At 40.1% G+C, this 26,539-nt stretch overlaps 1 protein-coding gene across 4 annotated transcripts in view; it reads right to left on the minus strand.

The window, feature by feature from the left end:
- Positions 1–259: 259 nt before the first annotated feature.
- Positions 260–26,539, minus strand: part of MBOAT1 (membrane bound glycerophospholipid O-acyltransferase 1) — a 113,788-nt gene continuing 87,508 nt past the window's right edge. For 3 of the 4 annotated variants that reach the window (XM_079935072.1, XM_079935074.1, XM_079935075.1), the window contains exons 8-13: positions 24,739–24,931; positions 19,957–20,060; positions 17,918–17,982; positions 15,684–15,816; positions 12,996–13,147; positions 260–1,573 (exon numbers count right to left, since the gene is read on the minus strand). In XM_079935072.1, coding sequence (XP_079791198.1) covers positions 1,447–1,573; positions 12,996–13,147; positions 15,684–15,816; positions 17,918–17,982; positions 19,957–20,060; positions 24,739–24,931 — 774 coding nt within the window. In that variant the 3' untranslated portion in view covers positions 260–1,446. The remainder of the gene's footprint in view (positions 1,574–12,995; positions 13,148–15,683; positions 15,817–17,917; positions 17,983–19,956; positions 20,061–24,738; positions 24,932–26,539) is intronic. The other variant, XM_079935073.1, reaches the window with a different exon arrangement.

The raw sequence follows: 26,539 nt of genomic DNA on the forward strand, positions 1-26,539 counted from the left end.
AAAACATCCAAGCACCTGACATGTACATATTGAACGTGTGATGCTCAAATTTTAAGCAAGTAAAACCTTGTACACATTTGTTAAAACACACACAAAATACACACACATGCTTCAGAACGGCAAGTCTGACACAAACAAAAAGCACTTCTTTTTAGAAATATTTCCTTTATGTAGAAATGCAGTATTGATTTAGTAAGAAACTCATTTTTAACCATCTGATTTGAACAAATTCTCTCCTCCCAAAGTATTTGATTGAGGGTACAACATTGTAGCATATATTTTATTATTATCATTATTATTTTCCACATTTAATACCACGTTTCCTTCTCCCACATAGAATATCACCCAATAGAAGTTTCCCAAAGGAGCCACAGCACATTCATTACAAAGATAGAAAGGAAAACCGTTTTTCAATCTCTGCTTTCTAATAGGATGATTCAACTAAAACAATATCGGATTTAATCAGCTATGAAACTGAAAAAAAATGGAGACCAGCCCGAGTGAACATCATGGGCTGTGATCATGAACATCTCTGAGAAGTGAGGGGAGAAAAGAGAAATATCTGCCTCTTCTTCCCAAACTTCAATATAACTTTAAATTACTTTAAAAAATATTTATAAAAAGACATCCCTCTGCCTTAATGGTGTGAAATCTGGGTGTCTTCTCAGGGCCATGCCTGGGCCAGCAGATGGCACATATGCAATGGAAAACAGTAGCCCCTCTGAGACTTCTGGTATGTGGACAGGAGACTTTCTGATTTCCAATCTTGGCTCATTTCAGAAGAAAGAAGGGTTACATCCCTGGGGCGGGGGGGGGGGGGGTGGGGTGGCAGGGGAAACGCAGCCACCTTCAGGGCACGTGCCTGACCTCCAGTCCATTGAAGTGTCCATTCACAGTCCTCCAGGCTCATTGAATTTTCAGTATTCTGCAAACCTCCCTCCACACGGTCCCTCCCCGGCAGTCTTCTGAGTGTAGTTAATGTGTTTGAGAACAGTAATGTCACAAGTCAAGGGACTGGGGGCTTCCCAAGGAACAACCGTCTTGCATATGTTCTGGAAGACAAGTCATCTCAGCTTTACCTTCTAACTTCTGGAGCAGACGCCCGGGTTCCCAACGTCCAGATTTCAGTGGTTGGAGATCATGCCAGAAAAGTGAAGACCCAGCTGGCCCAGAATGGACTGTCTCTGCAGTTCTAGCACATTCTCCACACACCTCCACACTACTCAAATGTCCTAGAAAGTATTAACTCAACTGGACATGGCTGATTCAATGGTACAAAAAAAAGCTTTATAAAAATACTCCCTGCACTTAAAAAATCAAAACAAAATAGATGCATGTAAACATCACCTCTAAGTCACTGGAGAACCCTGGAGTCTTTATCTCCTCTGTCCAGTGATTTGCAGTCTTATGTGTTCAGCTTTTGTTTGTTTCTTTTCTTTGGAGGTATCAATCTATTTTTTTCTTATTAACAGAGTTCAGAGTCTGAGGCCGCCTTTGATTATGAGCTTGTGGTTTGATTGGCAGGAACAGTATGATCAGGAGACTGATAATGTGTAAGTAAAAGTACATGGACCTAGGAATAAACACACAAATTATATTTCAAACAAGGGTGTATGTGGGAAATGTCACATGAGGCAATTACATCACCTTTTGGCACTGGCGGACCTGACTGCACTCAGGCTCGCCTTGATCCACTCCACAGATAACTCCCTTTGGTGGGTGAGTGGGCCAGGGATGGACCAAAACCACAAAGCTGGGCAGAGCAAACCAACCAGCCCATCTGCAGACAGACGTATGGCAATGTCCCACTGACGTAATAAGCAGATGGAGAGAATTAACCCTGACAGCTAGAAACCCACCATATTAAAAGTCTAAGGATGCATGGAATGAAATTGAAGCCCTACCCTATGTTCCCCAAACGCAAATGCAACTGACCCTTTGGCCAATGTGCTCCACTAAGTGTCAGGGGTTCCTGTATATATTATGAGCCTGAGGAATCCAGATTTCAAAAGCCTACTCCATAACTCGATTTTCATCCAAACTAAAACAAGTTTTGCTTTCGAGGTTTGTGGACTTATTGTATAAGTGTGATACTGGACACAGGGTAGATGCTCAATAAATGCTGTACACATCAATGAATGCAAGTAATTAGAAAGCAGCTGTTATAAAATTGTTCTACATCCATTTGGGAAAACTGAACTTACACTTTCTCCAATGCTTTTTCAAGGGCAAAGGAAAATAATGTTAAGGGGCAGGGGACCCACAATTGATTTACATATAATTCCCCAGCTTTTGTGATCATAATGTCAGGTCTATATAGAATAGTTAAAAGCTTCAGCAGAAGCAAACATATCTTCATTTCTTCTTTCAATAAGCATTTACTGCCTAGGATGTACGAAGCATTGAACTGGGATCTACAAAAAGGCAAAGACCCCACCCCTCCTTTTGGGAATGGAAAAGAAGAGACGTATAGACACAATGGTAGTAATTAGCAGAGGGGTGAAGAGCCACAGGTAAGTGACCATCTGATTTACTATTTAAACCAGGACATTAATGAGGGTGAATAACAGCTCTACAGAGAAACACACTGGTTCAGCAAGTGTAAGCTGGGATTCTCACAGGCACACCCCAGGCAGAGGGAACTCCATCTTTCAGAGTCTGCTCTCGTAAAATGTACTTTGTTCTTGCATTTTGCCTTAATCTTTTACATGTGGCCAAATCTACACTGGAGCAATTTTGTTAGATTAAAGCCAAATATTCTGGAAGTCAAGGGAGAAAAACTTCAACTTCCCAGGGAGGTTTAGTAACCTATTCTGACACTCCATACTTCTCTCAAATTTTAAGCAATACCTCCATCTTTTTGTTATGGAAAAACTCAGCTAACATTTATAGAGCATGCTAGGACTAAACTAGGTACTCCAGATACACAGATGAATAAAGCATAGTTCTACTCTCAAGGAGTTTGCTATCTACAAAAATTCCTACACAAATTCTAACATTCTTATACATTGAATTTAATAAAGTGCTATCTAGTTAAAGACAACAACATATGAGATTTTGCTTTTGAAAATGATTTCATAGAAAGGTTCTGCTCTGGCTAAATGTTTGTGTCCTCCCCCAAATTCATACGTCGAAGCCCTGACTTCCAATCTGATGGTATTTGGAGAAGTAGACTTTGGGTGGTAATTTGGTTTAGATGAGGCAATGATGGTGGGCCCCCCATGACAGCATTAGTACCCTTATTAGAAAATAAAGGCAAATCAGAGCGTGAGCCATCTTTCTCTGTGTCCCTCTCACTGTCCCTCACCCCATCTCTTTTGCTGTCCTTGTCTCCCTCGGTCTCTCTCTCTGCTATGTGAGGACACAGTGAGAAGGTAGCCTTCTGCAAGCCAGAAAGAGAGCTTTCATCGGAAACCAAATCTGCTGGCATCTTGATCTTGGACTTCTCAGCCTCCAAGATTGTGAGACATAAATGTCTGCTGTTTAAGTCACCCAGTCTATACTATTTAGCCATAGCAGCCTGAGCTAAGACAACTTCGTTCTTTTTTAAAAAAATTTATTGGATTATAGTTGCTTTACAATGTTGTGTTAGTTTCAGGTGTACAGCAAAGGGATTCAGTTTTATATATATATATATATACACCTACATTTTTATTCTTTTCTCATATAGGTTATCACAGAATATTGAGTAGAGTTCCCTGTGCTATACAGGAGGTCCTTGTTGGTTATCAATTGATATCTTATAATATAGTAGTGTTTGTATGTTAATCCCAAGCTCCTGATTTATCCCCCCAACCTACATGTCCCCTTTGGTAAATGTAAGTTTGTTTCTGATATCTGTAAGTCTTTCTGTTTTGTAAATAAATTCACTTGTATCATTTTTTTAAATTAGATTCTAGATATGGGTGATATCATATGATATTTGTCTTTCTCTGTCTGACTTCACTTAGTATGACATCTCTAGGTCCATCCATGTTGCTGCAAATAGCATTATTTCATTCTTTTTTTATGGCTGAGTAGTATTCACTGTATATATGTACTACATCTTCTTTATCCATTCCTCTGTAAAGGGACATTTTATGTTGCTTCCATGTCTTGGCTATTTTAAATAGTGCTGCAATGAACATTGGGGTGCATGTTCCTTTTCAAATTATGGTTTTCTCCGGATATATGCCCAGGAGTGGGATTTCTATTTTTAGTTTTTTAAGGAATCTCCAGACTGTTCTCCATAGTGGTTGTACAAATTTACATTCCTACCAACAGTGTAGGAGGGTTCCTTTTTCTCCATACCCTCTCCAGAATTGAGTGTTCATAGACTTTGATGATGGACATTCTGACTGGTGTGAGGTGATTCCACATTGTAGTTTTGATTTGCAGTTCTCTAATAATTAGTGATGTTGAGCATCTTTTCATATACTTTTTGGCCATCTGTATTGCTTCTTTGGAGAAATGTCTATTTAAGTCTTCTGCCCATTTTTTGATTGGGTTGTTCGTTTTATGGGGTTTTGTTTGACATAGAGCTGCATGAGCTGTTTGCATATTCTGGAGATTAATCCCTTGTCAGCTGCTTCGTTTGCAAATATTATCTTCCATTCTATGGGTTGTCTTTTTGCTTTATGGTTCCTTTTGCTGTACAGAAGCTTTTAAATTTAATTAAGTCCCATTTGTTTATTTTTGTTTTTATTTTTATTAGGAGGTGGGTCCAAAAAGATATTGCTGCAATTTATGTCAGAGTGTTGTGCCTATGTTTTCTTCTAAGAGTTTTACAGGTCTGTGATGCATTTTGAGTTCCTCTTTGCAAATGGTGTTAGAGAATGTTCTGATTTTATTCTTTTACATGTAGCTGTCCCATTTTCCCAGCACCACTTACTGAAAAGACTGTCTTTTCTCCATTGTATATTCTTGCTTCCTTTGTCGTAGATTAATTGACCATAGGTCCGTGGGTTTATTTCTGGGCTTTCTATCCTGTTCCATTGATCTATATGTCTTTTTTTGTGCCAGTACCATACTGTTTTGATTACTGTAGCTTTGTAAGTATAGTCTGAAGTCAGGGAATCTGATTCCTCCTACTCCGTTTTTCTTTCTCAGGATTGCTTTGGCTATTTGGGGTCTTTTGTGTCTCCATACGAATTTTAAAGTTTTTTGTTCTAGTTCTGTGAAAAATGTCATTGGTAATTTGGTAGGGATTGCATTGAATCTGTAGATTGTCTTGGGTAGTATAGTCATTTTGACAATATTGATTCTTCCAATTCCAAGAACATGGTATATATCTTTCCATCTGTTTGTGTCATCTTTGATTTCTTTCATCAGTGTCATAGTTTTCTGAGTACAGGTCTTTTGTCTCCTTAGGTAGATTTATTCCTATGTATTTTGTTCTTTTTGATGCAATGATAAATGGGATTGTCTCAATTTCTTTTTCTGATCTTTCATTGTTAGTGTATAGGAATGCAAGAGATTTCTGTGTATTAATTTTGTATCCTGCAACTTTACTGAATTCATTGATGAGCTCTAGTAGTTTTCTGGTAGCATCTTTATGACTTTCTACGTATAGTATCATGTCATCTGCAAACAGTGACGGCTTTACTTCTTCTTTTCCAATTTGGGTTCCTTTTATTTCTTCTTTTCTCTGATTGACATGACTAGGACTTCCAAAACTATGTTGAATAAAGGTGGCAACAATGGACATCCTAGCCTTGTTGCTGATCTTAGTGGGAATGCTTTCAGGTTTAACCATTGAGAATGATGTTAGCTGTAGGTTTGTCATATATGGCCTTTATTATGTTGAGGTAATTTCCCTCTATTCCCATTTTCTGGAGAGTTTATATCATAAATGGATGTTGAATTTTGTCCAAAGCTTTTTCTGCATCTATTGAGATGATAATATGGTTTTTATTCTTCAGTTTGTTAATGTGGTGTATCACACTGATTGATTTGTGGATATTGAAAAATTCTTCCATCCCTGGGATAAATCCCACTTGATCATGGTGTATGATCCTTTGAATGTGTTGCTGGATTCAGTTTGCTAGTATTTTGTTGAGGATCAGTGATATTGGCCTGTAATTTTGTGTGTGTGTGATGACTTTGTCTGGTTTTGTTATCAGAATGATGGTGACCTCATAGAATGAGCTTGGGAGTGTTCCTTCCTCTGCAATTTTTTGGAAGGGTTTCAGAAGGATATGTGTTTAACTATTCTCTAAATGTTTGATAGCATTTACCTGTGAAGCCATCTGGTCCTGGAATTTTTTTGTTGGAAGTTTTTAATTGCTGTTTCAGTTACAGTACTTGTAATTGGTCTGTTCATATTTTCTATTTCTTCCTGGTTCAGTCTTGGAAGGTTGTACCTTTGTAAGAATTTGTCCATTTTATTGGCATATAGTTATCTGTTGTAGTCTCTTATCTTTTGTATTTCTGTGCTGTCAGTTTAACTTCTCCTTTTTCATTTCTAACTTTATTGATTTATAGAGTCCTCTTCCTTTTTTTCTTGATGTGTCTGGATAAAGCTTTATCAATTTTGTTTATCTTCTCAAAGAACCTGCTTTTAGTTTCACTGATCTTTGCTAATGTTTTCATCTCTATTTCATTTATTTCTGCTCTGATCTTTATGATTTCTTTCCTTCTGCTAACTTTGGGTTTTCTTTGTTCTTCTTTCTCTAGTTGCTTTAGGTGTAAGGTTAGGTTGTTTGAAATTTTTCTTGTTTCCTGAGGTAAGACTGTATTGCTATAAACTTCCCTCCTATAACTGCTTTTGCTGTGTCCCATAGGTTTTGGGTCATTGTGTTTTCATTGTCATTTGTCTCAAGGTATTTTTTTGATTTCCTCTTTGATTTCTTCAGTGATCCATTGGTTGTTTAGTAACATATTGTTTAGCCTCCACATGTTTGTTTCTTACAGTTTTTTTCCTGTAATTGATTTCTAATTTCAAGTGTTGTGGTTGGAAAAGATGCTTGATATGATTTCAATTTTCTTAAAATTACCAAGGCGTGATTTGTGACCCAAGATGTGATCCTAGAGAATGTTCCATCTGCACTTCAGAAGAAAGTGTATTCTGCTGCTTTTGGATGTAATGGTCTACAAATATCAATTAAGTCCATCTGGTCTAATGTGTCATTTAAGGCCTGTGTTTCCTTATTGATTTTCTCTCTGAATGATCTGTCCATTGATGAAAGTGGGGTGTTAAAGTCCCCCCCATTATTGTGTTACTGTCGATTTCTCCTTTTATGGCTGTTAACATTTGCCTTATATATTGAGGTGCTCCTATGTTGGGTGCACACATATTTACAATTGTCATATCTTCTTCTTGGCTTGATCCCTTGATCATTTTGTAGTGTTCTTCTTTGTCTCCTGTAACAGTCTTTATTTTAAAGTTTATTTTGTCTGACATGAGTATTGCTACTCCAGCTTTCTTTTGATTTGCATTTGCGTGGAATACCTTTTTCCATCCCCTCACTTTCAGTCTGTATGTGTCCCTAGATCTGAAGTGGGTCTCTTGTAGACGGCATATATATGGATCTTGTTTTTGTATCCATTCAGCCAGTCTATGTCTTTAGGTAGGAGCATTTAATCCATTTACATTTAAGGTAATTATCAATATTAATGTTCTTATGGCCATTTTGTTAATTGTTTTAGATTTGTTTTTGAAGGTCTTTTTTTCTCCCCTTCCTCTTTTGTTCTCTTCTCTTGTGATTTGATGTCTACCTTTATTGTTGTGTTTGGACTGCTTTTTCTTTTTTTGTGTGTGTATCTATTGTAGATTTTTGGCTTATGGTTCCCATGAGGTTTTGATATAGCAGTCTATATATGTACAAGATTGTTTTAAGTTGCTGGTCACTTAATTTCCAATGCATTTCCAATATCCTGCATTTGTGCTCTCCTCTTCTCACAAGTGCTGGTTTTGATATCATATTTGTGTGCAGATGATTTCCTACCTTTACTTTATGTTTGCCTTTACTGATGAGCTTTCCCATTCTTAATTTTCTTGATTCTAGTTGTGGCCTTTTCTTTTCTGCCTAGAGAAGTTCCTGTAGGATTTGTTATAAAGCTGGTTTGGTGGTGCTGAATTCTCTTAGCTTTTGCTTGTCTGTAAAACTTTTTCTCTGTTGAATCTGAATGAGAGCCTTGCTGGGTAGGGTATTCTTGGGTGTAGGTTTTTCCCTTTCATCACTTTACATAATATACCACTCCTTTCTGGCCTGCAGAGTTTGAGTTTCAGCTCATAACCTTAAGGGGATACCCTTGTATGTTATTTGTTACTTGTCCCTTGGTGCTTTTAATATTTTTTGTCTTTAGTCTCAGTGTGTTCCTCCTTGGGTTTATCTTGTATGGGACTCTCTGCATTTCCTGGACTTGATTGTTTCCTCTCTCATGTTAGGAAAGTTTTCAGCTATAATCTCTCCAAATATTTTCTCAGGCCCTTTATCTCTCTCTTCTCCTTCTGGGACCCCTATGATGTGAATGTTTGTGCATTTAATGTTGTCCCAGAGGTCTCTGAGACTGTCCTCACTTCTTTTCATTCTTTATTCTGTTTCACGGCAGTGATTTCTACCATTCTGTATTTCAGCTTACTTATTTGTTCTTCTGCTTCAGTTATTCTGCTCTCGATCCCTTCTACTTTATTTTTCATTCCAGTTATTGTATTGTTCATTTCTATTCGTTTGTTCTTTAAATCTTCTAGCTCTTTGTTAAACATCTCTTGTAACTTCTTCATCTGTGCCTCCATTCTTTTTCTGAGATCATGATCATCTCTACTATCATTACTCTAAATTCTTTTTCAGGTAGGTTGCCTATGTCCACTTCATTTAGTTGTTCTTGTCGGTTTTTATCTTGTTCCTTCGTCTGGAACATATTTCTCTGCTGTCCCATTTTGTCTAACTTTCTGTGTTTGTGGTCTTCTTTCTGCTGGCTGGAGGATCATAGCTCCTCTTGCTTCTGGTGTCTGCCCTCTGGTGGGTGAGGCTGGTCTTGAGGTTTGTGCAGGCTTCCTGGTGGGAGGGACTGGTGCCTGCCCACTTGTAGGTGGAGCTGGGTCTTATCCCTCTGGTGGTCAGGGCCATGTAAAGGGGTGTGTTTAGAGGTGGCTGTGAGCTCAGTATGGCTTTATGCACTCTGCTGATGGGTGGGGCTGTGTTCCTACCCTACTGGTTGTTTGGCCTGAGGCGTCCAAGCACTGGAGCCTGTAGGCTGGTGGGAAGGGCCATGTCTTGATGCCAAAATGGCAACCTCTGTGAGACCCTCCAAGACTTGTAGGTAGGTCCAGCCCCAGCTCCTATGGAGGTACTGCTTTGTGCTGGGTCCCAGGGTACATGAAAACTTGTGCATGCCCTCCAAGAGTGCAGTCTCTGTTTCCCCCAGTCCTGTGGAGCTCCTGTACTCAAGCCCCACGGGCCTTGAGAGCCAAATGCTCTGATGCCAGACCCTCATGCTGGGGAGCCTGACGTGGGGCTCAGGACTCTCATTCTTGTGGGAGAACCTCTGTGATATAATTATTTTCCAGTTTGTGGGTCACCCACCTGACGGTTATAGGATTTATGTCACAAAAGCACCCCTCCTACCGTCTCGTTGTGGCTTCTTCTTTGTCTTTGAATATAAAATATCTCTTTTGGTAGATTCCAGTCTTTTTTGTTGATGGTTGGTCAGCAGTTAGTTGTGATTTTGGTGTTTTCACAAGAAGAGGTAAGCTCAAGTCCTTCTACTCTATCATCTTTTCGGAATCACAAGTTCTTTCATAATACATTTAGATGTTCACTTGGGGCTCATTTACAACTTAAAGGAAAAAAATTAGACTAAGAAATTTAAAGCTGGGATTTGTAGTCACTGTACATTGAAAAGTGACTAGCCAGAAAAATGAAGCCCATCTGACATTTAAATGTCAATCAGGGAAGGGTATCCTGAGAAATGGATTTGCATACAACTGCCATTCATTGCCAGTTATTTAAATTATCCCCTAGTGAGGAACAGATCTGGAATGCATCTAGACCCACCTGGACTAAAAAGATGATTCAATTTTTATTTCTTTTGCCAGATTCAGTGATTCTCTTAAGAGTTTCTGAAAAAAACTTTTTTTGAGAGGCAATCTAGTAGCCATTGACAACATGTGGCTGTTAAAATTCAAATTAGATAAATTGAAAACTCCGTTCCTCAGTCACACTAGCCACATTTCAAAAGCTCAACAGCCACATGCACTGGTGGCCAACATATTGGATGGCATTTTGGTCATTGTAGAAACTTTTATTGGACAGAGCTGATCTAGATAGGGAACTTAAATTATATACATAAGCAACTACGAAAACAAGATAACATATTAGGTTGAATTGCTTGTAATTGACAGAAGTGACAGAAATGTCAATTTCACCCTAAACAAAGGTGTTTTCTAAAAAAAAAAAAAGATTGTTTTTAAAAAGAAATGGAAATCTACATGAGTGATCTGGATTGATAATGATTGAATTCTTTCCCTAGAACTCCTGCCTAAATATAGAAATTAGCATGCTTAGTTGGTTAAATGCATGTGATCACAAACAAATCACCACTTTGTGCTACTCCCCTAGCAGTAACATTCTTCCAAAATAGCTTCTCCTAGAGAAATTTTTAGTAACTGCACTACTGCTCTTGCTGTTTAAAAAAAAAAAAAAAGAAAGAAAAAAAATTTTGCATCTGAAACTTGGGCCTTGCTGTGTGTGTTTTAACTGCTCACCCTCTCTGAGCCTACACTTCCATATATGATAAACAGGGACACTGATACCTACTCTTGTCTCTTCTCAGCTCACTACTCTCTACCTTGGATTGATTCTATATTCTGCCCACACATGTTTCTCGGGGCTTCCTCCTATCACAACTGCTCCCTGGGTCTGGAACACAACCCACAGTGTCCCATCCACCACTCTCAGCACCCTCAGACTCCAGGACTCAAACGCTGCTTCCTCCCAAGAGCAGATTCCTGTTACAGGCTCTCATAAATCTTTGTACCATTCACTCAGAGTATGATCTTAGTGGGTATTTATCAATTTGTCAATTATTTCCTGTCACTTCCACCAAGCTATCTCCTCCATGGACGTAAGAATGATTGCTATCTTTTGCTCACCATCCCATCCCCCAGCTTCTAGAAAAGTGCCCAGCACACTGTAGGTATTAAATGGTACTGAGTTAAATACAGGCATTTCTGCTACAACATGATACATATATTCCTGAAAAAAATCTTGCATCTGGCAACATCACGTGCCTAAAACACCAGGACTAGGGTGGTTTTTCTGTCTCTCTCTAGTTCCTGTTTATTAGTCTTCATAGGCACTTAGATTTTCCAAACACGGGGGGAAACCCTCAGCCCCATCCATCTTACTCAGGAATGCAAGTCAATGTGTTTCAATGCCTGTTATAAAAAAACAAGTACCTCATTTTTAAAAATCTGATTTAATGGAACATTTTTTATTTCACCGTTCCATTTCTTTTATAAAAGTCATCTCCTCACTAGCAGCTCTCTGTCCTAGAGTAAGGGAGTGTGGAGGGGATTGGGCACCTCCAAAGAAAAGGGAGAGAAGGGCCCAGGGTTACAAGTTAACCTATGAAGACGGAAGCAGACAACTCAAAACCTATGAGACTTCGTAACACAATGAACACCCAAGCCAGAAACTTGGACAGCCTAGGCAGATAGCTCAACGGGCTAAGGCTGCTTCAGGGGGCAATAAAAGTCCCAGATAATGAAGGGCAAATGCTGGCTAGAGGGCACTGAGACAAGAGAAAGGACAATAGAGCTGTGAGCAAGTGGGGCTGCCCAGAGGGAAGGTGCAGAGGAGGTAAACCAAGACGGTGCAGCTTGGGCAGGGCGCCTCTGAGAAGAGGAAGCCCAGCGCTGGGCGGGCACTCATGGCTCCTACCGCTGTAGCAGCTGAACTGAGGGCTATTTTTGGCTGAAGATTTCATCGTTTTTCCACTCTTCTGGCATCCCTTATCTAGAAAAATTTGTGTATAAACCAGCTCAACTTCCATATTATACGGACATAACTCCTGTGACCTATCCGGCATTATAGAAACAGAATTCATTGAGGAGCACGGTGTACTTCCCTCTACCTTCTTTTCCTATAACCTAAAAAAAAAAAAATCATCCTAGACATTGATACCTGTACCAAGTAGTAAAATTTCTTTGATCATTCCTGACCAGCGAGTCCAATCCCTGACGTACAATAAGGCATGTTTGCATGTTTATTTCTAAGCCACTTTTCTGACGGTAGCTATGGTCCAAACTCAATCTGCAAAAGTCTCTGCAAATCAGTAAAGAACACAAGTTGGTATTTATCCAGTACAGACTACACGCCAGACACTGGGCTGAGCCCCTTGCACGTTTGCCTCATTCAATCCTAACACCTAAAGGTGCTTGGAGGTGAATTCTATTCTTACCTTCATTGTACAGTTGAGAAAACACTGGTAAAAGAGGTTAATAACTTGCCAGAGGTCATGTAACCATTTCTCCAAGAGCAGAGAAACACGACTAATTCAACAAAAGAGGGAAACAATAAAAGCACAAAGAGGTCTGCAGTTCATCTGGAGGGCTGGTGTTTGAATATAAGGGCCTGACACCCTTTCCCTAAGACACCCTTTCCCTAAAGGCCTCTTGTCTGTAGGGTGAACCCAGCCCCAGCTGCGGCCTGCTTCTGTCCCTCTCTGAGGCCCCAACATAGCCTAACCCCCGGAAACAGAGGCAAAGGGCAGCGAACTCACCCTCTGAGTCTGTAATCTGGATACATCCCTTCAGAATTCACTGCCGTAAGCATCTCTTACTTACATTAGTCATGGCTGAGGGGCTATCTGTCAACTCTGCTCACTGTATTACTACTCGTCTGTTGGCATCTCCAGGATGGACACTTCCTCCTAAAGCTTTCTCTAGACATTTTCCCATCGAAAGCGTACATAGAGATTGCCAGTCCTGATTGATTCAATTTGCCAACTCCTAAGTCCAACACAGAACAGACAAGTTTACTATAGAGCAACCGAGAACAGTGGAAACTTACTTGTATAAACTGATGGTGGGTTCAACGGCCAACATAACGAAGGGGGCGACGGTATAAGAGACGGCCAGCTGAGTGGCAGCCCAGGTGACTATGTCATAAACAACCTTGAGGGTTTTTGACGAAAGGAAGTAATGTCTGTAGTTGTTCCTCACCTGCTCACCAAGGAAGTCATGGTGGATGTGGGGTGGGGGGGATGAAAAAATAGAAACTTTTACTCCATGCATGCAGGTAATACCCCTCAGGAACACAGGAGATAAAAACTACCAACCATCTGAGTTCTATTTTCAACGAAAAATACCACTATGGTTTTTCTTATTATTAAAAAAATATAAGTTCATTCACTGTAGAAAAATGTTTAAAGAGCTAAGCAGAATCAGATTTTTTTTTCTTTAATATCTCCCAGAGAAAAGCACCGTTGAAAAACTTGGCACATACCTTCCAAGTCCTTTTATATTCATATATATCCATATTTACGTTTCCAGTGGCGTCAATATATGTTTAGCCTGTTTTTTCATTTAGTAACATAGCATGAATGTTCTTCCATGTCATTAAATATTCATCTGATACAATTTTAATTATGGGAAAGTTAGTCTCCTCTCCCCTGCTATTGTAAACAATTCTGTGATGTATACTCTTGTAGAGAAGTCTCTGCCCTGTTGCCTAATTATTTCCTTTGAATAACAGTAATAATATAATAGTATAATAACATGAGCTACCATTTATTGAGTGCTTACTGTGTGCCAAGCCTGTGCGAATTCCTTATGGGTATCATCTCTGTTGACTCTCCCGGGACACAGGCCTATCATGTAAGCATCAGTATACCTATTTTCCAGACAAGGAAACAACATTCTTTGAGATGGAAAATGCTGGGTCAAAGGATACTCATTTGTAGGTTTGGCTCCAGATTTGGCTCCAGAAAGACACTTAATTTCCAGATGCCAGAACCAAAGACAGAGCTGCAACAATGGCAGGCTTACAGGTAGGTCAGCCTCAAATCAGGAAAGGCTTCCTAGGGCTGCCTGGGAAGCTGAGGGCACCTCCTAGGCTCTGAGTTCCTCAGGACAGAGGCTAGGGGTCCATCTGTGGGCAGTACTGAAAAGCATGTAAGAGATTTTACTAGGTAACTTCCTGGGCCTGAGACACTTCATGACTGTTTGAGTTCATTCTCCTTTTGGAAAAAAAATGGAAATACTGTTCTATCAACCCTCTCCCCTCCATCCCTTACCTAACTTATTTGTGAAAAAACATTTCCAGGTCACCCAAGAGGCTTTACATAAATTAATCCTTTTATACCCACTGAAATCAACTAAAGACAGCTTAAGAAATAATACTCTGAAAGTATTAACAAAATTCTGGCCTTTGTTCAAGTTTGTCCTCCCATCTGTGTTTTAGTTTTGTGATCCAAGTCAGTATATGTACGGGAGAAAAGAAAATGTCTTCTGTTTTCAATGCACAAATATGTAAAATATGTACTTTAAAGAGTGCTAATCAGAATAATCAATTATCCATCTTGTTCACACATGTATCCCCACAAACCTTCTTCTAACTAAAATAGAAATTCCATGGGCGAGGAACTTTTGTTCACTGCAATAGCCCAGCACCTACTAGCATATAGTAGGCCTCCTGAAATATTAATAGAACAGATGAATTCAAGAATCAGTGACTAGCTAAAAGAAGTGGAAAAAAATTCCCACTCTACCTGTCTCTCCATCTAACAAATATGAAGAAGTTATCCATTTCTATTCCCGGCACTAGACCAGGAGCAGGGGCCACGTGTGTTCTACTCTCCATTTTTTCTCCAGTACCCATCACAGTACTTGGCACGTACTAGGCACTCAATAAATATATTTTTAAGATAAAAAAAAAAGAACGAGTGAATAGCTGTGCTGGGGCTCCCAAATCCACATCTAAAAATACAGCTCAACAAATCTCAGTAAAAGCTTCTGGCACCTGAATCAGGAATGCCAAAATCATTATCAAGTATTGAAATAAAATTCAGAATACAGTGAATTGTAATTACTTATATACATGTTCATCTCATTCTTTGAGGGCAGGCATATTTTTTAATTCTGTTATTATTCTTGCTCTACAGCCAGCAAATGGCAGGAACAGTCTAGGACAAACGGAAGGCTACCCCCAAAACCTAGAGAACCAAATTTATCAAATTCACAAAGGACTTTACACAAACTAATTTAACTGGATCCAACATGAGGGCTGAGAGCAATCTTTAAGAGAACAGTTCCTATGGCTGCAATTTTTCCAGTTGCTCTGAAACCAAATTATTTTTAGGTGTAGGATAATGAAAAGAGAAATCAAGTAGACTATAAGCAAAATGAAGTTTTACAGAGCCTACGTTATAATCATTGTCACCTGTAATTAGTAGACTGTATGTTTACAGCCTTTAATGATTAAACATGTTTTCATCTCTTAAGGCACTAAACATTGTTCCTAAAAGTCCTTTTGTTTTGCATACACCCCCTGCAAGTAATATGAAAATAAAATGCTTAACCATTTTATGACCATAAGTTCCAATATATTTAAGTATTTCTCTAATGGGAAGACTTTTGTTGATTTTTCAAAACATCACTCCTACCATCACCCCCAACACCACTTCTGCTGGGACCTAAAACACAAACACACAGGCATCCGATTACTAAGGAAAAGACCCCACAGCCAAAGGGAGCTTACCGTTCTGGCTGCTAGTGTGACAAGGATTCCAGTTAAGAAGGTAAAGTAGTATCCAGGGTAGACACCATGCCACAAGGCAGACAGGATGAAGGTTAGCACTGTGGGGTGCCAGGGAACCCGCTCATAGCACACTCTGTGAAGACAGGAAGGTACAACGGGCCACAGGTCAAACATACCAGAAACTTCCGCCTACACCTGCATCATTTTGGAACCAATCATGCAGAAATCATCTGATCCAATATTGATGGGGTGCCTGCCTCACCCTTTTCAGGCACTTGCAGCGCAATCCAAGCAGCTTTGAGCTCTAGTTTTCTTAAACACTCCCAGATGGGCCATTCACACAGTCCAATCCCTTTGTAAGATGCATGAATGTTTAACCTCCATAGGACTAAATGATCTGGACCCCATCACACAATATCTAATAAAAGAGTGGTCGCTTTTCCCCAATGAGAGCTCCTGCCTTATAGAAGCTTATTCCACCAATGGCCTAATCTACCAGGATACTTATGGATAAATAAGTGTCACTGGCACTAAAACTTTTAGAATCAGGGTCTTTAGAAGTGAGATCCTTATTTCGTCTAAATTAAGTTACTTTTCCACACTGGCCCCAATGTCATCTAACTCATCAACACTGCAGCCTTCTCATCTCTCCTGGCCATGACTCCAGCACAAAATCAACGTGTCAGTTATATGGCTTCTTCAGTCCTCAGTATCTACTGGATTCCAATCCATGAATTTGCCTTAAAGAGTGAGGACATCGTAAGAATCTAGAAACTGTCAGCAAATACTCTGGAGATCTTTAGCTTCTTGGTTGTTTATTAAAACAACATGACAGGGGACTTCCTGCCAAATTCAGTCCACGGATTGCCAGTGGCACCATAGGAGCAACGACATGGCTTCCTAAATGAGAGGGCCCAGATGAAAAGTAAAACAGAAATCCCAACAGTTAATACCAATCCAGCCTGGATGGGCTGTCAAAAGTGACCAAGTTAAACCCAAACTAAGGACTATGGCTCTCTCTTCATAGGAAGAAAGGGAATGCATTTGAGGAAAGAAACACAGGATGGGACTCCATTTGTAATGTTTCTTTTTGAAATGAGAGGTAGTTTGCATGGGTATTTGTTTCTTACCCTCTGTATTTTTGTATGAATGAAATATTCCATTTTCTAAAATGATTTTTAAATAGTGTTTTTTCATTTTTTATGTGCCCACATGTATGTTCAGTCACATAAAAAATGTTTATGTAGAACAAACTCCTAGTGGAGACTGTAGGACTCTCCATACATTGGGATTATTCAATATACAGAAAGAGGTTTATGCTAAAATGACTTGCAAAATGAATAGCAATAACATTAAGGGCAAATTTTCAAAAACTGCATGTTCAGAGTAGTTGCATGAGTTTACTTTGTTGGAATTATTATACATTGTCTCTTCTTTTACCCCGATGTTTTAACTGATGAAAAATGCTACTTATCAAAAACAGCAGAATCAACAGCTTAATATCTTTATACTCTCCCTGCACTCATGTGAAAGGAATATTCACGAGCTCAACTTTGCCACTTCAAGGATAGCATATCATTAGCTCCACAATAACTAATGTTTCTAATTTTGGAATGTGTAGAAAAACAAAAGGACAGAGAAACAACAAAAATACAAAGTTGAAAAGCACAAGCATTTGGGGCACCATAAAGCTTTCGATACGGGGGATAAAATAAACACAGCAATCTTCAGTGATCTGATGCTGACACTGACTTTCCATGACATCTGAGCAATAGGCTCTCCTCTACATAAGAGGCAGCACATCATAGAGCTTAAGAGCCTGGCTCTGGAGAGACACTCATATCTATTATCTATGAGATATGGCCTCATATCTATTGCTCATAAGCTGTGTGACTTTGGGCAAGTTACATAACCCCTCTGTGCCTCACTTTCCTCATCTGTAAAATGGGGATAATAATTACCAACACCTCATGGGATCGTTATGAGGATTAAATGAGTACCTGGTACACAGTAATGGCAGTATGAAGTATTTGGTACAGTAAAATAAATATGCTACCTTGTGACCTTCTCAAATTACTGTATTTCTACTTTTTCATCTACACAGCATAGATGTTAATACCAAACACAAATGTCAGATGAGGTTACCACTGGCAGACTATCGCTGTTCATCTAATGACACCCATCTAAACATATCCCAGTGCCATGAGTAATGAGGTCGTTTTTGGTTTCCTTACCGCTTTAGCCAAGTAGCTGTCTGAATATTCCAGTTTTCTAAGTACATTTTGAAACTTGTGGCAGTCTAGAAAGGAGAAAATAACACCTATCATTAGCTTTAAAAATACCCCAAGAAATGGAGAGTCCTCCCCAGAATTTCCCTGGCGGCAGATTAGACGTGCTATTTCAACAGTGAGTACTGACTCAGGAGCAGATCCGCTGTTCCATTGCACACAGTCAAATTTTCGGGGGTTTATAAGATTTACTTTGCAACTAAAACTTGGCTCACAAAGTCTCAATTTTTCTAAATCTATTTTCAAATTATAGGACGACTGAAGGAACGTTTTGTAGGTTTTCCTTCCATTCTGGTGAAACACAAAATTTAAGTCATCTGAATTTTAAAACTAAATACTCTAAAATGGGATTTGCCACCGGAAAAGTTTCATCATGTGAATTTAGCGCCTTTACGGAGACGGCTTGAATTTAATTGTCATCTTTTCATTCTGTGGCCATCTGTAAACCAGGTCAGTCTGGTGAAGTTATTCTACAAATAGCACAGGTTCAAGTGCTTCCACTTGTATCTAGAATAGTAAGGAGATTTTATGCAGGAAGGAGTCACAATACAGAAAAGGAAACAGATATCATCCAACTGGCAATGATGCAGGTAAATCAACCATTGAGAAAAAGAGATTCCAAAATAAGTCATCAACTGGGTTTTCTCATTCAAAAGAAAAAAGAAGACAAAAAGACTTAATAAAGGCTGGTGGTAGACAGCATGAAGCAAACATTTAAGAACCAGAATTCCTAACGAAGTTGAAAAGTGCAAATGTCACTGTTTTCTGTTTCAACCGTAAGAAAATCTTAGGCCACACACTGGCCTAATGTAATATGTTTGGAAGGAAGGGAGAGAGATATCAGACCAATGATGGACAGACAGACAGACTTTTGTACTATGAGTTTTTAATGTCAAAACCCTACGGAGTTTTATTTATCCATTTAGACACCTTCTATGGCTGATAAAATGCTATACACACAGCTTCAAGGTGCCTTAAATAAGTCGGACTTCCTTGGTATCCTTTAGCTCCTTGCTCTATATCAACTTTATTGGAAATACAAACTTTCTCCTTCTGGTTTTCTTTTATAATAAATACATAACTCAGCCCTTTACCCAGAACACAGGTCCCCTGAAGGCCTAGTTTCCACCAAATGTGGGTGGCAGGTGGTCAGTCTCCACATCCCGGGTTTCCTGCCCTATATGGCATCCCCTTTCTGCCCAAACTCTCCAGTGGCACTCTGCCTGCCCTGTGGCAGGTGGAAAATCAACCACCAGCAACCATGAGTCACGTGGCTGGAGAACCAACACTTTGGTATGTTGAGAATCATGCCCTTCCTCCCAACCAGCTGCCAGGAGGAAAAGGGCCCAAGACTTGGCATTCCTTTCAGCTCCGAGGGATGACAATGCCAAGGGAACCAAGAAGGATGGGGCCCCAGAGAGACCACCTCTAGAGACGGAAACATATCCAGAACTGTGGTCCAAGAACAAAGCCAGCGAAAAAGAAAAACCACACTAATTCTAGTGGCCTAAAAGCTGTGCACCAATTACAATTCTTAAAAGCGAAGGCATTACAAATGTTTCCAAAGGAACCACCAAGAACACTGGCAATGCTGAAATCTAAATACAACTGCTAGTCTGTACCCTTGACTGAGGAAAGGAGAATGTGAACAAGAGAAAATGATATCTGTACTTTCTAGTTGACAGGACAGGAATGTAAGCAACAAAAAGATTTTCCTGGCTCTTTTTCAGATTTTTCGTGTGTTGTTACTACTTGAACCATTAATACTGCCAAGAAAGTAGGCACCTTAAAAGAAAAGAAAAAAAAAAAAAAAAAAGGAAAGAAGTTCCAAGATACAAAATGTCCCCGAGCCTGCTGGAGCCAGCATTTCCTGCTAGCAGCTTTTCCTCGTACACTGATGATAAACTTCTGTGGATGCCACACTCACAGCAAACCATCTGCTTTATTCACAATGGCAGCTTGATTCAAAAGCATGATAAACTCACCTCAATTTTCCAGATGTTTAGGTTAGAAAGCAGATCCCAACAGAAATTTCCATTCTTATCCACTCCGCTGAACCCAAAGCCAGCTGCGTTATTCACTGCGTCAGCTATGGTTTTTAAAACAACACATTAGGATGTGGAGCAAAAGTCACATTGCTGCTTTAACAGATACTAAATGTCTGTCTAGCTTTAAGATGAAGAGAGAGAGTTTCCTTGGAAAAGAAACCAAAATAAATTTAAAGGACCTGGCACCATTATGAATCAGTTTGGGCTCTTGGGTGACCTCAACTTTTATTCATTTTTATTCATTCACTAGCATTTAGTGAGCACCTGCTAAGTAAGAAGGAAGGTGCTAGATGCTCACAGAATGCAAAATGAAAACAAGAGAAATGAAGAAGCAAAACAAAGAAACAGGAAGATTTAGTGACCAACTGGGTATAAGGGGAGAAAGGGGAAAAGGTGAAAATACATATAAGCTCAGAGACCAGAAGATATAGGGGACTCCGTCCAAGAGCTGTCATTAAAGATGGCGGGACACAGGCTGATATCATTATATCAGGAGGAGAACCAGCTCTGAAAGAGAAATTGGAGCTCGTTCTGGACACGTTAAGCATGACATGCCAGTAGGATATCAGTTGGGGCAGCCAAGATACAGTTAGAAAAATTTAGAACCTAAGAAAAAGAACGGTTCTAGAGATGTGAATTTGGGACCAGCTGCCATAGAGGCCACATGTGGACACAATGACCAAAGCCACCCTACCCACAAAGTCAGTCCAAAAGCTCCTGTGTCCACCGTTATGTCACTTCACTGAACTCTATGAAAATGTCCCCCTGCTGTAATTCAGTTCTACTCAATTCCTTAATGAAATTTTTTACACTCAAAAAGAGATCTGATGAAATCAACACAGCTGTATTATGATGGCCAAGAGGCTAATTTTTTCTCTTCACTTATCTTCTTTCAAGTTCAGTCTGTTAGAATATTTTCCTAAGAAAAATAAACTCATGAAATTTTAAAGTCTGAGATCTGGGGGAGAGCTCAGAGAAACCTTTCCTTCGCTAGTTCTGTTCATTCCATTTCTATGGGAGTTCAGGTCCAACTCCAGCTGGACTTCTGAAGAAAAATCACCCGCTCTAAGTATGCCTCCTTTCCCTTTTGGCATCGTTGATGATTTAGTATCGCTTATCTTATTCTTAGCTTCACTGTAAAATGATCTGGTTTCTTTTAGAAGAAAGGAGGAAAAGTACCGAGTCCTAATACGTCTTTCTCCCAAGCCGACCGGAGGGAAACTCAGTGGAAAAGAAAAAGAAGAACAAAGGCAGAGTGTACCAGTTAAGAAACCAAGAGTTTTAAAATGTGTGGGCACAAACTGTGAATGACAGAAATAAACTAAACCAGGAGAGGACAAGCCCTTGAGGGTTGTGTTGACAACTAAAAACAGGGCTGGGCTGACCATGCTGGGACCGGCATAGCAACCCCGGAATTCCCTCTCCCATCTCCAGCCTCAGATCTAAAAAAAAGAAGAAGAATGACTTTTTTTTTTTTTGGTCCTTACTATTTTCCCAGGATTCTGTAAAGCATTCCATAGACATTTCTCATTTAATCACACCATTGTGAGCAAGGTGGTGGTTCAGGGTGGGAATGACAGCTCTCCTGGGTTCCCTTCTCCACTTGGGAACAGGGTCAATTCACAGCCTTGGGAGAGTTGTCTAACTTCTAGAAACCTATTCCCCTGAGTAGAAAATGGATGTAATAACAGTACCCATTTTAAAGGGATGTTGAAAGGATTAAACCAAATTGAATATATGTAGAGTGCATAACACAGGCCCCGGCCCAAGACAGCGCTCAAGAATGGTCAGCTGCCACCATTATTATCATTATTATTACCACCCCCATCTTGCTATTGAGAAGACTAAAGCTTAGTAATGTTACCACCTGAGTGATCTTAATGTTAAACAGTGCTAGAATCTGAATACTAGAACTCTGGTTCCACAGCCTGAGTGGCTAGGAGTCGTCTGAAAGATAAATGTAAGAACCAGAAGCGGTGACTCTCCGAACTGCTGCATTTAGAGGAGGTCAGAATTCCCTGCTCCCCCGAGCGCATTCTGCTACTCTGTATCCAAGACTGGTTTTTGCTTTAGAGCAGTTAGAGGTTCTAATTTCACCAGTCTAAAACTGGCTTCGCTTGCATGGTACACGGCTCTAACATATGACTGAAGATAAATTCATTTAGACACCCACATTTTGGAATCTGTGATCTTTAGAACACAGCCTGGGCTAAAATTGAGTCTCACTCATTAGTACTAATTAGAAGAAAAACAACCACCCAGCCTCCTATGCTAAGTCCAAAGAAAATAGCTGTACTCTTTCCATAGAAACGGTAACTAGAATTAGGCTTACACAGTGCAACTTAGCTGAGATTCATCAAGAGGCCAGCTTTAAGGATTAAATTTATAATCATGTATTATTAATCAATTATATGTAAATGGTGTTTGAAGGAGCTGGATAAAACAATTATTCAGTTAAGCAGTTTAAACATTCCCTGTTACACTATTCATTGCTTCTTTACTCATAAATAATACAAAGCTTAATTTCAGACCAGCCCATGCAATCGAAACTACAACAAACTTCAAATGGAGGCCAAAGTAATGAAGTGTTTCTACGGAAGCCACGAGAAACAATAAAGAAAGGGCAGTGGGGGAGAACAGACAAAGAGGTAAGTCCACAGAGAAAGCTGTCCATGGAAAGGGTCACTCCTCTATTCCAAATATCTGGGGTCACTCCGCAACGAGCAGACTGACGGCGGACACCCCTGTGCCCCGTAAGCCCCTCCCCACCCAGGTCCCCGCCAGCACAACCCACCTCGTGTTAGACTTTCCCTATGAGACTACGGCATGGCCTTTCTTTCCTCCTTAAATCAGGAGCTGCTTTACTCCAGAAGCCAGCCCATAAGCCCTGGGATACAGAATACGGCAGCGGGAAGGGGAGGGAGAGGGGAAAAGAAAAGGAGGAAAAGTGAAGAAGTAGAGGTTAGGAAAGGAGTGAGATTCTATTACACACACACACACACACACACACACACACACACACACACACACACACACACTCTCTCTCTCTCTCTCTCTCTCTCTCTCTCTCTCTCTCTCTCTCTCTCTCTCTCTCTCCCCCTCTCTCTCTCTCTCAAGGTTGGAGCAAAGCGAAAACTCTACTTCACATACAAAAATATGCCCAGTATTCCATCCATAGTAGGCCTAATGCCTACCTACGAAGGAAATTAGTTTTCAATAATAAAGCATCTGCAGAAAAAGGAATCAGATACACGGAGACTCTGGAAGCCCTCCCCAAGGACCAGTCCATATACATCATCCCCTCTGTAATCCTACTCCTGGGGCAGCTCTTGACGTGTATTGCCTGGTTGGTGTACACGTCTGTGTCCTCACAGACTGTAACGGTCTTGAGGGCTGAGATATCTTACTCACCTTTGAGTTCCTCACAGCACACAGACTGGTACTCCACAAAAAAACTCCTTGAATTAAACTGAATGGGACCAGAAACAAAATTTCCCCCGTGGCAAATTTTGGAAAAGCTCTGAAGTCTCTCTCTGGTCAAGCGTAACATAAATACTGCGCTAGACTGAACTTGTCTCTGAACATTGTGACCTTTAAAAATAATTTGGACCAGGAGCAGGGAAGAAAGAGGAATGGGGGGTTATTGCTTTGTTTAATGGACAGTTTCTGTTTCAGGAAAAGTTCTGGAGATGGATGCTGGTGACGATGGTTGCACAACACTGTGAATGAACTTAATGCCATTAAATCGTACACTAAAGATGGTTAAAATGGCAACTTTTACATTCTGTATATTTTACCGTAATAAAAATAATAAATGAAAAAAACAGTAGCTACGAACTTGATTTGGGGGCTATAAACGTGGAGCATGAAATGAGAGAAGAGAACTCAATTAAGTGCTGTGCCCTTATGAAATATGGACTAAGCACTGGGAACTGAGTTTAATAATCTATTTGGCTTCATAAACCAAGTCACTGTTCCCTGACATCAAGCCCCAGGTCACTGGCAGCTAAGGTGTTAAACTTCCATTCCTGAAAGGGTTCCAAATGTGAAATAGATACGGTTACCATGCCTTATCAAAATACTTTACCATTCTTGGTAAGTAAACAGAAGGTTTACTGCTCACTTTAGCAAAGGTTTCAACTTTTCTGGTCTAAAATTATTTAAAAGGAAAGAGATGAAACCTTAATATTGACTAAAGTTATCTCACAGGGGGGAAACAAGTGTGATAATACCAAATTAAGTTGAACTTTCTACCTTTAAAAAAAAAAAGTCACTTGAAATCAGTTTCTTTCTAAGGCATAAAGCTTAACCAACCATTTCTTAAAGAAGTGTAACCTAAATGAGCACGTGTGTTGATACAATTAAGTCAGTGTATATCCTGTATTACAGACAAGCCAGAAAAATTACCAGAAAGCCAGATCATTCTGGAATTTTCCCCTAACTTTCCAAGTAGGATTGGTAGAAGAAGCAGCTTCCAGGTTGTGACGTCTTTTGATAACAACAGCCGGGATTTCTTTCCTCCTTATCACAGATAATTGAGTTTATGGGCGGCGGGAAAGAAGAGGGTTACTCCGGAAGGTAGAAAGTGATCCTGGCTCAACTGCCTTCCATCACGCATTGGACTTTTTTTAGATTAGCTGATCCAAATGCTGCCCTGGCCAAGCCGTCCAAGGAGTATCATTTTTCCCTCATTCATTTAGCACCCTCCAACAAACTCACCTAACGTCCAGGCAAAGTAATACTTCGGCTTCGAGGCTTGCATGACCACATATAAGTAGCAGAGTCGGGTCAGAAAGTTTGCTTTATGAACAAACCAGTCGTCAACCAGGCAGGTGACAGGGAAGGTCTTCGTAAGCGTCAAAAACAAAAGGAGAGACACCAAGGTCATGCACAATTTGTGTATCACGGCTCCCTGAAAATGGGGGGAAAAATGAGGTAACTATTCAGAAGACACTGGTATGAGGAAAACAATTTCAGCAAAGGCATACTGAGAACAAAGCCGTTTCAAAGCTGCTTTGGCAATATTCTCTAGAAGGAGTGGCAAAAGGCATTCTTCCTCGGGGCACGTATTGGGTGATGGGCATTATGTGCTATATTTAGATGCAGAATACACCTCTGACACCGGAGGTGGATGGATCTAAAACAAAAGAAAACGTTTACCGGCACATTCTACCAACAATGGGCAGCTGGTTTTATTACCCAAAACGTAAGAGAAATCAGTAACATTACAGGGTGGCGATCTTCCATCAGAAAGAACGAACCATTGGCCTTGCTGTCCTGCAGCCAGCAGAGCCAAGCAAATGGGTTTGAATCACCAGCAAGGGGCACAGAGGCTTAGTTGGGAAGGATTATGTGCACATGATTACATGTCTGAGCCAGAACGTGGGCAGGTAGTAGAAAGCTTTAGAAAACCTTTCTGGATGGTTTACATGTAGTCTGCTCTGGGGTTAAGCTATACAGAGGTTTCAGATTCCTCTGGATGGAATCGTTTTGCCTGGTTCCCCTGAAATTCCAAACATCAACAGAATTATAGTTCCCAACTTTATAAAAACAGACTTCTTTTACTTGTAACATAGGGATAGCAGTAGCACCTCCCCCAGAGGGTGGCTTGGGGTTTCAGCGCGTCAATATTTACAAGGGGCTGAAAGCAGTGCGGGGCTCCCCGTTAAGTGCGCACCACGCTTAACTATGATGACACTGCTGAGGGGCCAGCAGCTTGTGTGCGCCAGCCCCTCCCATCCGTGTGTCCTTAGCCAAAATGCAACCTTACCGCTTCATGTTCTCTGGGCACAAAAAAATGCGAGAGTCTCCTTGGAGGGTGATGTGAAGACTCTCTAATAATGTTATTTTCCAAATTCAAGTACGTGAAACGCAGCACTCCTGTGACAGAGACTCCCTAGAAACACCTGTGGTTACTTTGATGTCTCCCAGCCACGGTGACCTCACTCCTAGATTATGTCAATAAAACCGCTGGGGCTGAGACATCTAAGTAATCATAAAGAGCCGAGGACCCAAATGTGTCAAAACTCTCCAAAAATGCATGCTGTATTAATCACTTAAATTTTCAAATACTTAATGCTGCCTGATGGTAGCACTTTAAAAATATTTAAATTATCCTCAATTTCTCCCTTTCCAATGTTCCCTATCCCTTCAATTAATTACAAATTTCCCTTAAATATAGGATATTTGATCTGGATATATTCAGCATATTTGTAAAGTTCAGTGAATTAAGCGCACGTTGACTAATCTGAGGTTAATACACTTCAGATTAAAATTTAAATGTTGTTTTAAAAAACCACCTAAACTCTCTCAAAGTCAATATGACCAAACTACAGGCATGCCAGTGTAAAACTGGTTTCCCTTGCCATAAAAGCAGGATCTGCAATAAAAAGCACATTTATTCTGGTCCCACTCTTTCCTCCTCCACCATTTATGACATAGTATCTTTTGGCTGTCTATGAATTTCTATTCATAAAGAGAAAACACTCATAAATTTGAATGTGTTCACAAGCACAGTCAT

This window comes from Stenella coeruleoalba (assembly GCF_951394435.1).
Source record: "Stenella coeruleoalba genome assembly, chromosome: 10".
Taxonomy (NCBI): Eukaryota; Metazoa; Chordata; class Mammalia; order Artiodactyla; family Delphinidae; genus Stenella; species Stenella coeruleoalba.